Below are 13,296 nucleotides of genomic sequence, written 5' to 3'. Positions count from 1 at the left end.
CCACTCCAAATTGTCCATAGGTATGAATGTGAGTGTGAATGGTTGTTTGTCTATATGTGCCCTGTGATTGGCTGGCCACCAGTCCAGGGTGTACCCCGCCTCTCGCCCAAAAACAGCTGGGATAGGCTCCAGCACTTTGTTATTTAGGTTACGTGGATGTACAACTTGGGTGTCCAAAGTGAGGCCCATGGGCTGTTTTTGGCTGTTTTTTTTAATTATCGGCCCACGGGATGTTCTGAAAGAAAACTGTCACGCACGCCCTGTGTGACCCCCGCACGACCCTCTTGAGGATAAGCGGTAAAAAATGAATGAATTATTATTATTATATTATCTTATTATTAATATTATTATTAATTTAATATATTAAATATAATATATAATATAAATATAAATATATTATTTATATATTAATTAAATATTAAATAATAAATATTTAATATTTTAAATATTAATATTAAATATTAATATTAAATATTAATATTAAATATTAAATATTAAATATTAAATATTAAATATTAAATATTAAATATTAAATATTAAATATTAAATATTAAATATTTAAATATTTAAATATTAAATATTTAATATTAATATTGTTTTGTTATTTTTATTATTTTTATTATATTATTACTATTACTATTGTTATTATAAAAAGGCTTCATGCTGGAAAAGCCTCCATTGTGGCCGAATGACAACAATTCTGCAAAGATGAGTGGGACACAATTCCTCCACAGCCCAGTAAGAAACTCATTGCAAGTTATCACAAACTCTTGATTGCAGTTGTTGCTGCTCAGGGTTTCCTTTTGCCACCTGGTAGTAAATAGAAAAGGAAACAGTAAAATGTTTTCTTGGCCGTCTACTGTATTGTTTCTCACGGTTGCATTAGCAACCCAAAGTGTTGCCATTAAGTGCATGTGAAATTGGGTCAGGACTAAAGTAATTCCCTGTGAGAGAAGAACACAGAGAAGCTGCCAAAACATGTCACCCTCCATTACACCGCGGTGAAAGGACTGAGGGTTTTGACGACAGAGAAGGAATGTCAGAGAGGGAAAAAAAATCCTAAAAGACAAAGGAAGTAACTCAACTCACCACTTTTTGACATTCATTCATTTTCTACCGCTTATCCTCACCAGAGTCGCTAATTAACCTAGCATGTTTTTGGTATGAGATGGCATGATATGTGCCCTGTGATTGGCTGGCCACCAGTCCAGGGTGTACCCCGCCTCTCGCTGGAAGATACCTGGGATAGGCTCCAGCACACCCCACGACCCTCGTGAGGATAATCTAGAAAAATGAATATTAGAGATTCAGGGGAACTAAGCGGTCTAGCCCCACCCTGATTGTTTTTCATGGTTCTCTAGCAGCATCTGCTGGTGGGCCGTGGGTGAGACGTGAGGTACTATATATTCAAGCAGCACATATAGACAAACAACCATTCACACTCACATTCATACCTATGGACAATTTGGAGTGGCTAATTAACCTAGCATGTTTTTGGAATGTGGGAGGAAACCGGAGTACCCGAAGAAAACCCACACATGCACGGGGAGAACATGCAAACTCCACACGGAGATGGCCAAGGGTGGGATTGAACCCGGGTTTCCTTGCTGTAAGGCGTGCTAACCACTCAACCGCCGTGCAGCCAGATGTAATTTGCAGCCAGATGTAATTTTACAATAATAAGTCCAAATATTAAAGGGGATCTTTTATGCTAATTTTTCCAACCTTTACATTGGAGTTGTGGACTCCTATAGAGCAGCTACACACAATAACTTGGCACAGAAAACTTTTTAGATTTTCCAGAATCTGCACCTATTCCAGCTGCATTCCCTTTCATTCAGTACCATGTGGGAGGAAACCGAAGTACCCGGAGAAAACCCACACATGCACGGGGAGAACATGCAAAACTCCACACAGGGTGGAATTGAACTCAGGTCTCCTAGCTGTGACGCCTGCGTGCTAACCACTCATTCACCGTGCAGTCAGAAGCAATTTTACAATAATAAAAGTCCAAATATTAAAGGGGATCTTTTATGCTAATTTTTCCAACCTTTACATTGGAGTTGTGGACTCCTATAGAGCAGCTACACACAATAACTTGGCACAGAAAACTTTTTAGATTTTCCAGAATCTGCACCTATTCCAGCTGCATTCCCTTTCATTCAATACCATGTGGGAGGAAACCGGAGTACCCGGAGAAAACCCACACATGCACGGGGAGAACATGCAAAACTCCACACAGGGTGGAATTGAACTCAGGTCTCCTAGCTGCGAGACTTGCGTGCTAGCCACTCATTCACCTTGCAGACAGAAGTAATTTTACAATAATAAAAGTCCAAATATTAAAGGGGACCTTTTATGCTAATTTTTCCAACCTTTACATTGAGTTGTGGACTCCTATAGAGCAGCTACACACAATAACTTGCACAGAAAACTTTTTAGATTTTCCAGAATCTGCACCTATTCCACCTTTCATTCAGTACCATGTGGGAGGAAACCGGAGTGCCATGGAGAAAACCCACGCATGCACAGGGAGAACATGCAAAGTCCACACAGAGATGGCTGAGGGTGGAATTGAACACGAGTTTCCTAGCTGTGAGGTCTGCGCGCTAACCACTTGACACCCGTGCAGCCAGCATAAATATGGAGAAAAAAAAAACATGAAAGGACAAACAGAATCGAAAATGGATGTTGTTGCCGTTTGGAGTCCTGGTCCTCCGCAAAGACCGCCCCTGAGAGATGTCCCTGTTGGGAGCAAAAACTTCACTCATCAGTAAGTGATGGTGGACATGGATGGACGTCAAAAACGTGTCCCCTCACCTTGTTTTGAATCCCGAGTCGGCGCTCTGGGTCTCCTTTGTGGTCAGCTAGTTAGAATCCGGTGGCACCACGTCCTCCATTTCATTGGGGAAATACATTCGATTCCTTCTGCGCCAATAATAGACAACAACCACAGCGCAGACGACGGCTAGCAAAATCACGACGCTCGTCACGGCCGCCACTGTTACTGGACCCCCGTTACTGGGGGCATCCGGGGGCAAGGATTCAACTTCGACGATCAGTTCTGCGTCTGGATTCTTGAGTAGGACCAGACAGCTTTTGGAAGAACTGGGACCGATGACTGTGCAGCGATACTGTCCGTAGTCGTCGTTTGTGACCTCCTTTACGAACAAGTCTCCTTTGGTGTCTACATATGCTTCAGGAGGCAACATCTTGTTTCCGTTCATCTTTTTCCATGTGAATTTCAGCGGCGTGACTCGGGCGTCATTTGATCGGCATTTGAGGGTCACGTTCTTCCCCTCCGTAGGATCCCCTTCCACGGTACACACCGGTTTACTCAGCTCCTCAACGACCGTCAGTAACACTCGCTTCTTGACTATTTGAGATGACTTTTGAACACTGCACACGTAGGTCCCCGAGTCTGAGGGACGCAAGTCGCGGATGATGATGGAAGCATCGCTGTTTCGGGGGTCACGAGACGTGAAGGAGACCCTGCCCGTCATTTCTTGGTCCAGGTCAGCGTACAGCTGGCCGCTGGTAAACCAAATAATGGGGCGGTCTTGGTCGCGTATGTTGGAAAAGCGCTTCATCCACTCGATATCGTAATAGCCCTTGAGAGGGGAAATCGGGTATCTGCAGTTAAGAGTGGCGTTTGATCCGACGGGTTCGTGAACTGATGAAGGAGCGGAAGATGAGCTGCAAAAGCTCAGGGTTATCACCAAAGACAACTGCACCCGCACCATGGTTGGACGGCGTGCTGTAAAATACAATAACATCAAAAATCAATTATATAATAACCAGTGTTGGACGTGTTACTTTAAAGACATAAAAAGTTAGTTACTAGTTACTTCTCAAAATAAGTAACTGAGTTACTGCACTACAAAAGTTACCAGTAAAAGTAACTACCCACACACACACACACACAGCAAAGACGGGTACCATTACAGAGGTTTACATTTATTGCAGGTGTTTCTGTGGGTTTGAGTTGCTCACACAAGACGTGGACAAAGTTTTTTTTCGGGGACATAAAGTACATTTTACCTTTGACATCAACGAGGTTAAAGTAGTGTCTGTACTTCCATTTGGCAAACGTTGTTTGGACTTGCTCTAAACACCCGCCCACCTACGTTCTCTGATTGGCTGAATAAGCAATCTTACTAAACCTTAGCCAATCATTGCTGCTAGTTCTCTAAACACCCGCCCACCAAAGTTCTCTGATTGGCTGAAAACGCAATTGTACTAAACCTTAGCCAATCCTCTTTGCTAATGTGCTCTAAACACCCGCCCATCCAAGTTCTCTGATTGGCTGAAAACGCAATCGTACTAAACCTTTGCCAATCCTCGCTGCTAATGTGCTCTAAACACCCGCCCCCCACCAACTTCTGATTGGCTGAAAACGCAATCGTACTAAACCTTAGCCAAACCTCGTTGCTAATGTGCTCGAAACACCCGCCCACCCACGTTCTGATTGGCTGAAAACGCAATCTTACTAAACCTTAGCCAATCCTCGTTGCTAATGTGTTCTAAACACCTGCTCACCCAACTTCTGATTGGCTGAAAACGCAATCGCACTAAACCTTAGCCAAACCTCGTTGCTATAATGTGCTCGAAACACCCGCCCACCCACGTTCTGATTGGCTGAATACGCAATCTTACTAAACCTTGGCCAATCCTCGTTATGGATTAGTTATGAAGTCGGTGATATATTTTTGGGCGGCTTCAGTAACGACGTTATGCTGACAGTAAAAGTAATTAGATTACCCGTTACTGAAAAAAGTAACGATGAACGGCGTTATTCCAGTTACTGATAACAAGCTTTTTCCTATCATACAGGCCACATAGGTTTTCAACATGTCACATGAACATCAAGGTTTGGCATCATCATCATGAGAGGATAGACTTCCTGTCTTTGATCCTCCCAGTCCCCAAAGCAGTTTTCAAGTATCAACACTTCTCTACTACTTTATATATATATACACACATATAATCTTTCTATAACTATCAATGCCATTATCTGGTGTTTAATATTTAATAGCATATTATATAACATTTAAAATTTCAGAACATGTAAAATTTCAGAACATGAATAGAGTATAAAAAGGTGAGCTTTACTTGCACTTTTCGAATGCTGAAGGAAACCTCGGTTGGATTCTCTTGACCCTGCAGCAGCAAATAGAGTTAATTCACAGTAAATCAAAAACCCTGCGTCTCCCCTCACGTTATATTTATATAGGCACCACTTCAAACCACAATACATAAAAGTTGTCATAAAGGACAAAGGCGCTTTCATCTTACTTTTTATGATGACATTTTTTGTTTGTTTGTTTTGTTTATGATGAAATTCACAACCGTCCTATTAGAAAGTTCCAAGAGCTGTCATGGTTTCCTTTTTAGTTTGACAGTGGAAAATTCCATCCATCCATTTACTATGACCCTTATCTTCACTAGGATTGCGGGTATGCTGGAGCCTATCCCAGCTGTCTTTGGGGGAGAGGCGGGGTACACCCCTGGACTGGTGGCCACCCAATCATTTGACACACATAAACAAACCATCATCCACACTCAGATATCATACATATGGACAACTTGAGACTTAAATTGATAATATGTATGTATTTATCTGTACTGTACAGACTGACCTCAAAACCTAAACCAGGAAAATGCAACTCACTGACCTATAAATGTTGTTATAATATTGAATTCTCGTGTTTTGGTACACAAATTAGCAGTATAGTATCGTCCCATATGGTATCGCACACTTTTAGGTAGTTTATTTTGAAAATCATACCCGGATAAATAAGGCTGGTTTTCTGAACTCACTTCCGGTTGTCAAACGTATTCAACAGCATCATTTCTCTTTACAAAAATAACAATACAGATACTAACTTGGTTGCGCTATAGAACATAATATCAACCATACTGGTGTATTTGCTCGATTGTTAACTGTTATTGCAGCTTCAGCGTTTCCGGGATGTGATCACGTGACGAGCTAAGGCGGTACGGATGCCTCGCAGCTCTCCCGGAAGCGGCGCTGTAGTTAACTTCCGTGTAGTCTATCACAACTGGACTCTATGTGGACCAGATAAGTGTTTTTTTTAACGTCATCGCGTATTTAAACTGCTGCAGCGGAACTCGTCACATCTGCGGCTGCCAGAATTCTACGTGGGCTCATTTAAAAAGTTGAGTATTTGTTTGTGTGTATTTGAATATAATGTTTGAGTATCATGTTTGTTCGGTTTCGAGCGGTATAAACTTAGTTGGACGTGAAAACTTGAAAAACAGCCGTATGACTGAATTCCTAAAAACAACAAACCGTCGTCGAAAGTGTTAAAATACATGTACTTGTTCGGACTCGAACGTGTACATGTGAGACGTTTTGCCAGAAACATCTCGTACTTTCTCTTTCAAACAGCGACTAACTCCCGTCAAACACACCAGGGTGTCCAAAGTGTGGCCAGCGAGTCATTATGGGCACGTGCCTTGTTTTTGATAGACGCTCGCACGTTGATATTATGTAAAGCAACACATGTAGACATGCAAAGAAGTTATATATATTTCAAGTATCATTTTTCCCTCAATTTTGCTGTTATTTTTTCTTTATTCTTCTTATAAGACAACTTTATTACCATAATATTATACTTTATTCATTTATTAATTTATTTAACATTTTCATCCACCCTAATTTTCTAAAAATGACAACTTTATTTTGTTTTGTTTTTCATATTAGGAGTATTATGTTTTTAATATGTCAACGCTATGCTAGTAAAATGCCATTTTCCCTCATAACATTCTGAGTTTATTATTGTAAAATTGTCACTTTTTTCTCTTAATATTTTTTAGCTTAGTCTTATAAAATTACAGCTTTTTCCATTTCTGCTGTTTTTTGTTTTTTTCTTCTTGGATTATGACTTTATGACTTTTAACCTTTTTCACATAACCTTTTCCGCAACCTAAATTTCCAAAACTTTATTCATTGTACATGTGTTAAGATTTTGGGAAGCATGAAATCCAAAGAAATACGGTTGGAATAGGTGCAGATTCTGGAAGAACTAGATAGCTTTGTGTGCTGGTTATCCGGTGTAGCTGCTCTATAGGAGTCCACAACTCAATATTTATATGTGTGTATATATGTATATCAATAATTAGCATAATAGGTCCCTTTTAATATTTTGATTTTATTCTTGTAAAATTATTGCAGATTTTCCATTTTTGCTGCTGTTGTTTTTATTTTTCTTGTTAAATTACATTTTTAAAATGCATTTCAGGCTGCGCTTTGTACACCCCTGGTCTACATAGAACTGTTGTTTACATTGGCGTGTATGTTTTCCAAACCTCTGTAATACTTTGAGGCCTTTTGAGAAGGATCATGAAAATCCTGTTCTTTCCTGATCCGGATTAACTCCCACACTTCAGTTTATAAAAGAGGTGATGCTAGAAGTTTTGTGCTGTGTTTTGTTCTAAAGTATAACTCTTTGCGTTCACAATTTGCAGTATGAGTTTACGTGAGATCAACGAGAACGTGAAATTGGCCCGTGAATACGCTCTGCTGGGAAACTACAACTCCGCAAGTGTTCTCTACCAAGGCTTGCTGGAACAAATCAATAAGTATGTGTACACCACACGAGACGGCAGTCTTCAGCAGAGATGGCAGAAGGTAAAATGTGGATCACATGGGATCCGCTCAGATTTGATGCTGATGCTGACCTTTCTCTCTCTCCAGTTGTGGCAGGAATTGAGCGAGGAGAACAGACAGGTTCAGATGATCGTGGGCACCCTGGAGAGCTTTCGTCTAGACGCGGCACCCGCTAAACCAATTGACCCGTATGATTGGGAAGTACGGCCTGTGCATGTTGAACCCAGGTATGGAAGCTGTGGGATAGTTTTACGCTTTGCAAAGACTGTGCAGTGATTTATACAAGCACAGATTAAAGACTGTGTTGAATGTGCTCTTTGTGTGTGGGTTGTTGACCTAGATTAGTAAACTAGAGTCCCTGTTGTGAGTTTGATCTTTTTAATGGTCTGAGTTAAATTGTAAAACACATTTGTTTTCATTATTTTCCCTTTCACTTGTGCCTGTATCTTATTCAGTCTGTCCCCTCGCATTATTTACATTTACAGCAGACCATACTTCCCTCCATATTGTGATTGACACCTAGCAAAGCTAACACCAGCATGCTAACACCTAGCATGAATAGTGCTGTCATAATAGTAGTAACGGTTTAGACAGTATAAGTGACTAGCTATGAAAATGGCTAAAAATGGTACTATGCTAATGTTAGCATGCTAACACCTAGCATGAATAAGGATGTCATAATAGTAGTAACAGTTTAGACAGTATAAATGACTAGCTATGAAAATGACTAAGAATGGTACTATGCTAATGTTAGCATGCTAGCAATGCTAACACCCAGCATGAATAAGGATATCAATATAGTAGTAACGGTTTAGACAGTATAAATGCCTAGCTATGAAAATGACTAAGAATGGTACTATGCTAATGTTAGCATGCTAGCAATGTTAACACCCAGCATGAATAAAGGATATCATAATAGTAGTAACGGTTTAGACAGTATAAATGACTAACTATGAAAATGACTAAGAATGGTACTATGCTAATGTTAGCATGCTAGCAATGCTAACACCCAGCATGAATAAGGATATCATAATAGTAGTAACAGTTTAGACAGTATAAATGATTAGCTCTGAAAATGGCTAAAAATGGTACTATGCTAATGTTAGCATGCTAGCAATGCTAACACCTAGCATGAATAAGGATATGATAATAGTAGTAACAGTTTAGACAGTATAAATGATTAGCTCTGAAAATGGCTAAAAATGGTACTATGCTAATGTTAGCATGCTAGCAATGCTAACACCTAGCATGAATAAGGATATGATAATAGTAGTAACGGTTTAGACAGTACAAATGACTAGCTATGAAAATGGCTAAAAATGGTACTACGCTAATGTTAGCATGCTAGCAATGCTAACACCCAGCATGAATAAGGATAACATAATAGTAGAAACGGTTTAGACGGTATGAATGGCTAAAAATGGTACTATGCTAGCCAGCTAGTCGTTGATGGAGTACCTTCCCCTCATTTTACAGACATCCAAGCCCCATCAGGCCAGCTGCAAACCCTTATAAAGACAACAAACCTCCCAACAACCGCCTCAGCGCGGCAGTGAGGGCCCAGCAAAGACATTCACCCCGAGGGGCCAACGGGGACAGAAACAAACCCACCAAGGGCAAAGAGAAAAAGGAAACAAAAGAGGCTGCTGGCAAAGCAAAGGGAGACAAGGTGAAGTTTTTACTTAAAACAATGCTCCTTTGGTCGGGGGGGGGGGGGGGGGATCTATAAGTTTCTATTCACTCTGTAAAAACCACCAAAATAATCCATGATAATAATACTTGCAAGGGTCTGAGCTCCCCTAAGCTGTATTAGTTGTTCATGTTTACCGTTTTTCTTCTGCTGTTTGGTGTCCTAGAGCAAAGGAGAAGGACAGGAAAAGGAAGTGAAAAAGTTTGACGGGGCAGGATATGACAAAGACCTGGTGGAGGCCCTGGAGAGAGATATCATATCTCAGAATCCAAACATTAAATGGTATGTGTTCATCTGTTTTGCTTTCTGCTTCTTGTTATCCGCATTTTATTAGAATGTGGCTGGGATACTTGTGACTGATTTACCTTGGGGTCATTATTATTATTATTATTGTTATCATTATCATTACTATTATTATCATTATCATTACTATTACTACTACCATTACTATTACTACTACTATTACTACTGTGCTGGGATACTTGTGACTGATTTACCTTGGGGGTCATTATTATTATTATTATTATTGTTGTTGTTATCATTACTATTATTATCATTATCATTACTACTACTATTACTAGTGTGCTGGGATACTTGTGACTGATTTACCTTGGGGGTCATTATTATTATTATCATTACTATTATTACTATTATTACTACCATTACTATTATTACTACCATTACTACTACTACTATTACTATTAATACTACTACTATTACTACTGTGCTGGGATACTTGTGACTGATTTACCTTGGGGGTCATTATTATTATTATTATTACTATCATTACTACCATTACTATTATTACTGCTATTACTATTACTACTACTACTACTACTATTACTACTACTACTATTACTACTACTACTACTATTACTATTATTATTTTTATTTTATTATTATTATTATTATTTTTTAGGGATGACATTGCAGACCTGGGCGATGCAAAAAAACTCCTGAAAGAAGCGGTGGTGCTGCCAATGTGGATGCCAGCCTTTTTCAAAGGCATACGAAGACCGTGGAAGGTATTTGGAGACGACAGTACAAAGTGTTGCTTTTGCGTACGCCAGGGCTGTCCAAACTTTGGTGGCCAGCCAATCACAGGGCACGTATAGACAAACAACCATTCACACTCGCATTCATACCTATGGACAATTTGGAGTGGCTAATTAACCTAGCATGTTTTTGGAATGTGGGAGGAAACCGGAGTACCCGGAGAAAACCCACGCATGTACGGGGAGAACATGCTAACTCCACACAGAGATAGTTATATTATATAAATATATAATTATAATATTATATATAATATTTTGAATGATATATTTCCAAATGTGCCACCGGCTGCCCCTTTATGTAATAATAAATGTAATGTATGTCATGTTACTGACTGGGGGAAATAAACGTCTCTTTTAAGGGAGTGCTCATGGTGGGACCTCCCGGCACAGGGAAAACCCTTTTAGCCAAAGCGGTGGCCACCGAATGCAGGACCACGTTTTTCAACGTCTCCTCCTCGACTCTGTCCTCCAAGTACCGAGGAGAGTCGGAAAAATTAGTGCGGCTGCTTTTTGAAATGGTAAGACTTAGTTTTTTTCCCGGGTTGGGTATGGTGTAGCTAATATCAGACATCTCCTCGTGCAGGCACGCTTTTACGCTCCCACCACCATCTTCATCGATGAGATAGACTCCATGTGCAGTCGAAGGGGAACCTCCGAGGAGCACGAGGCCAGTCGGAGGGTCAAGGCGGAGCTCCTGGTGCAGATGGACGGTACACCAACCGCTTTTGCCTTAACGCTCGACGTTACCAGGTTTTAAATGTGAATTCCCTCCACGTAGGCGTGGGGTGCGTGTCGGAAAGCGATGACCCTTCCAAGATGGTGATGGTGCTGGCCGCCACCAACTTCCCGTGGGACATAGATGAGGCTCTGAGAAGACGTCTGGAAAAGAGGATCTACATTCCCTTGCCCTCTGGTACATCTCTTCTTCTTCTTCTTCTTCATGGTCCTGCATGTATCACCCCCCCCCTTAGCTCCACATTCCTATCATTCCCAATCAAGCTTTTAGCGCATGTCCTTTTTCCTAATCAGCCCCGGTAATCCTAATGGAATTACTGCCTGCTTCTTAAGGGGCCATTTAAGGAGGCACCCTAGGGGCACCCCTTTTTGGATGTTATCCATTGTTATTCATTTCATGGACTTTAACACACGATCTAGACCTGGGGTGTCCAAAGTGCGATTTTTTTTTTTAATTAAATAAAAAATAAAATACAAAAATTAAATTAACAATAATAATAATAAAATCAATATAAATAATAATATAAATTACATTTAGAATAAAATTACTAATAATAAATAATCATAATATAAGTAATAATAATAACAATAACCATAGTAATCATAAAATAATATAATAATAATCACAATATAAATAACAATAATAATAGAACTAATAATAATAATATAAATAATAATAGAATTGATAATAATAATAGAACTAATAATAGAATTAATAATATAATTACTAATCATCATTGTAATCATGATAATGATAATAGTGATGATAATCATAATAATCATCATCATGATAATGATAATAGAATTAATGATAATAATAGAATTAATAATCATCATCATAATCATGATAATGATAATAGTGATGATAATGATCATCATGATAATGATAATAGTGCTAATAATCATAATTATAATAGTGATGATAATAACAATAGAATTAATGATGATAATAGAATTAATAATAATAATCATCATCATGAAAATGATAATAGTGATGATAATCATCATGATAATGATAATAGTGATGATAATAATAATAATAATCATGATAATTATAATAGTGATGATAATAATAATAATAATCATGATAATTAATAGTGATGCTAATAATGATAATGATGATAATAATAATGAGGCAGGGCGTAGACCTATCAGTGCAAACCATCCTTGTGCTTCCAGGCAAAGGACGTGTGGAGCTGCTAAGGATTAACCTGAAGGAGTTGGAGCTGGCCGATGACGTGGACTTGGACAAGATCGCCCAGCAGATGGAAGGATACTCGGGAGCGGACATCACAAACGTCTGCAGGTCGGACCACGTCCGCGTACGATAATTTAGTCCGACATACCAGCTACAACACGGATTACAACAGTCAAGCCATACAATGTTTTAACTAGGGGTGGCTCCATTACACTTATCCATGTTCGATTCCGTTGTGTGTGTGTATATGCCGATCTGCGCTAGTCGCTGGCTATCGCTTTCAAATTGAAAAGTGTTTATGAAATAATCAGCTGTTTATTCTTTCATACCGCAGGGACGCTTCGCTGATGGCCATGAGGCGACGAATTGAAGGCCTCACGCCGGAGGAAATCCGCAACATCTCCCGGGACGAGATGCACATGCCCACGACCATGGAGGATTTCGAAGCGGCCCTGAAGAAAGTTTCCAAGTCGGTGTCTGCAGCCGACCTGGAGAAGTACGACAAGTGGATTGAGGAGTTTGGCTCCTGTTAAGGCGCCAAACCCGATTTTTTTAAAAATCAGTTACAGAACAAAATAGCGCAAAGGAAAAATAAGCCAATCAGCTCATGGTTGTTTTACGGTCAAAGAAGTGACTAGCACGGCGTTCCTGTGCCTTCATATTCGCCTTCAATCTTGGATCTATCAAACACTAAAAGGTCAATCTTGACATTGTTTTTATAAGAACTTATGTAATATCTATGCCAATTCTACATTATATAGAACTATATTTCTATAAATAAAGTCACTATATTTTAAAGAACACTGTTGATATGAATATTAATCGGCAGTCGGGTGGTGCGTTTTGTGGGTTTGATGATCGCAATCATTTGTGATATTTTCTTGACTAAAAATGTCTGAATTAGCACATTTCTTGATCAAATAAAACCAAAAATGAGGCAGCATGTGGCCAATAATATGTTGCCAAAGCATTTTTTCAATTATTT

The 13,296-nt window shown here is 39.4% G+C and overlaps 2 protein-coding genes across 2 annotated transcripts; one reads left to right on the top strand and one right to left on the bottom strand.

Annotated features, from left to right (window-relative positions):
* Window positions 1–2,342: 2,342 nt before the first annotated feature.
* On the bottom strand, window positions 2,343–3,797 carry LOC131129320 (coxsackievirus and adenovirus receptor homolog). Its single transcript, XM_078794509.1, has one exon. The coding sequence runs from the start codon at window positions 3,774–3,776 to the stop codon at window positions 2,868–2,870; it is 909 nt and encodes a 302-aa protein (XP_078650635.1). The 5' UTR covers window positions 3,777–3,797; the 3' UTR covers window positions 2,343–2,867.
* A 2,219-nt stretch (window positions 3,798–6,016) lies between these two features.
* On the top strand, window positions 6,017–13,113 carry katna1 (katanin p60 (ATPase containing) subunit A 1). The gene is made up of 11 exons (XM_058072724.2): window positions 6,017–6,179; window positions 7,492–7,654; window positions 7,721–7,860; window positions 9,110–9,302; window positions 9,490–9,605; window positions 10,243–10,348; window positions 10,738–10,896; window positions 10,962–11,088; window positions 11,157–11,291; window positions 12,293–12,419; window positions 12,646–13,113. The coding sequence occupies exons 2-11, from the start codon at window positions 7,493–7,495 to the stop codon at window positions 12,842–12,844; spliced, it is 1,464 nt and encodes a 487-aa protein (XP_057928707.2). The 5' UTR covers window positions 6,017–6,179; window position 7,492; the 3' UTR covers window positions 12,845–13,113.
* The last annotated feature ends 183 nt before the right edge of the window (window positions 13,114–13,296 follow it).

The sequence above is a fragment of the Doryrhamphus excisus genome, linkage group LG11 (assembly GCF_037039965.1).
Source record: "Doryrhamphus excisus strain RoL-2023G ecotype Guam linkage group LG11, RoL_Dexc_Guam_v1.1, whole genome shotgun sequence".
NCBI classification, from domain to species: Eukaryota; Metazoa; Chordata; class Actinopteri; order Syngnathiformes; family Syngnathidae; genus Doryrhamphus; species Doryrhamphus excisus.
Note: the sequence above shows the minus strand (reverse complement) of the source record. Positions and strands in the feature narration are given on the sequence as shown.

Bases quoted from the DNA above. Each gene is read 5' to 3' on its own strand.
- LOC131129320 (XM_078794509.1), bottom strand. From the start codon at position 3,776: ATGTTATTGTATTTTACAGCACGCCGTCCAACCATGGTGCGGGTGCAG.
- katna1 (XM_058072724.2), top strand. From the start codon at position 7,493: ATGAGTTTACGTGAGATCAACGAGAACGTGAAATTGGCCCGTGAATAC. The intron at 10,349-10,737 runs GTATTTGGAGAC...GTCTCTTTTAAG, and splicing joins GCATACGAAGACCGTGGAAG to GGAGTGCTCATGGTGGGACC. The intron at 11,089-11,156 runs GTACACCAACCG...CCCTCCACGTAG, and splicing joins GCTCCTGGTGCAGATGGACG to GCGTGGGGTGCGTGTCGGAA.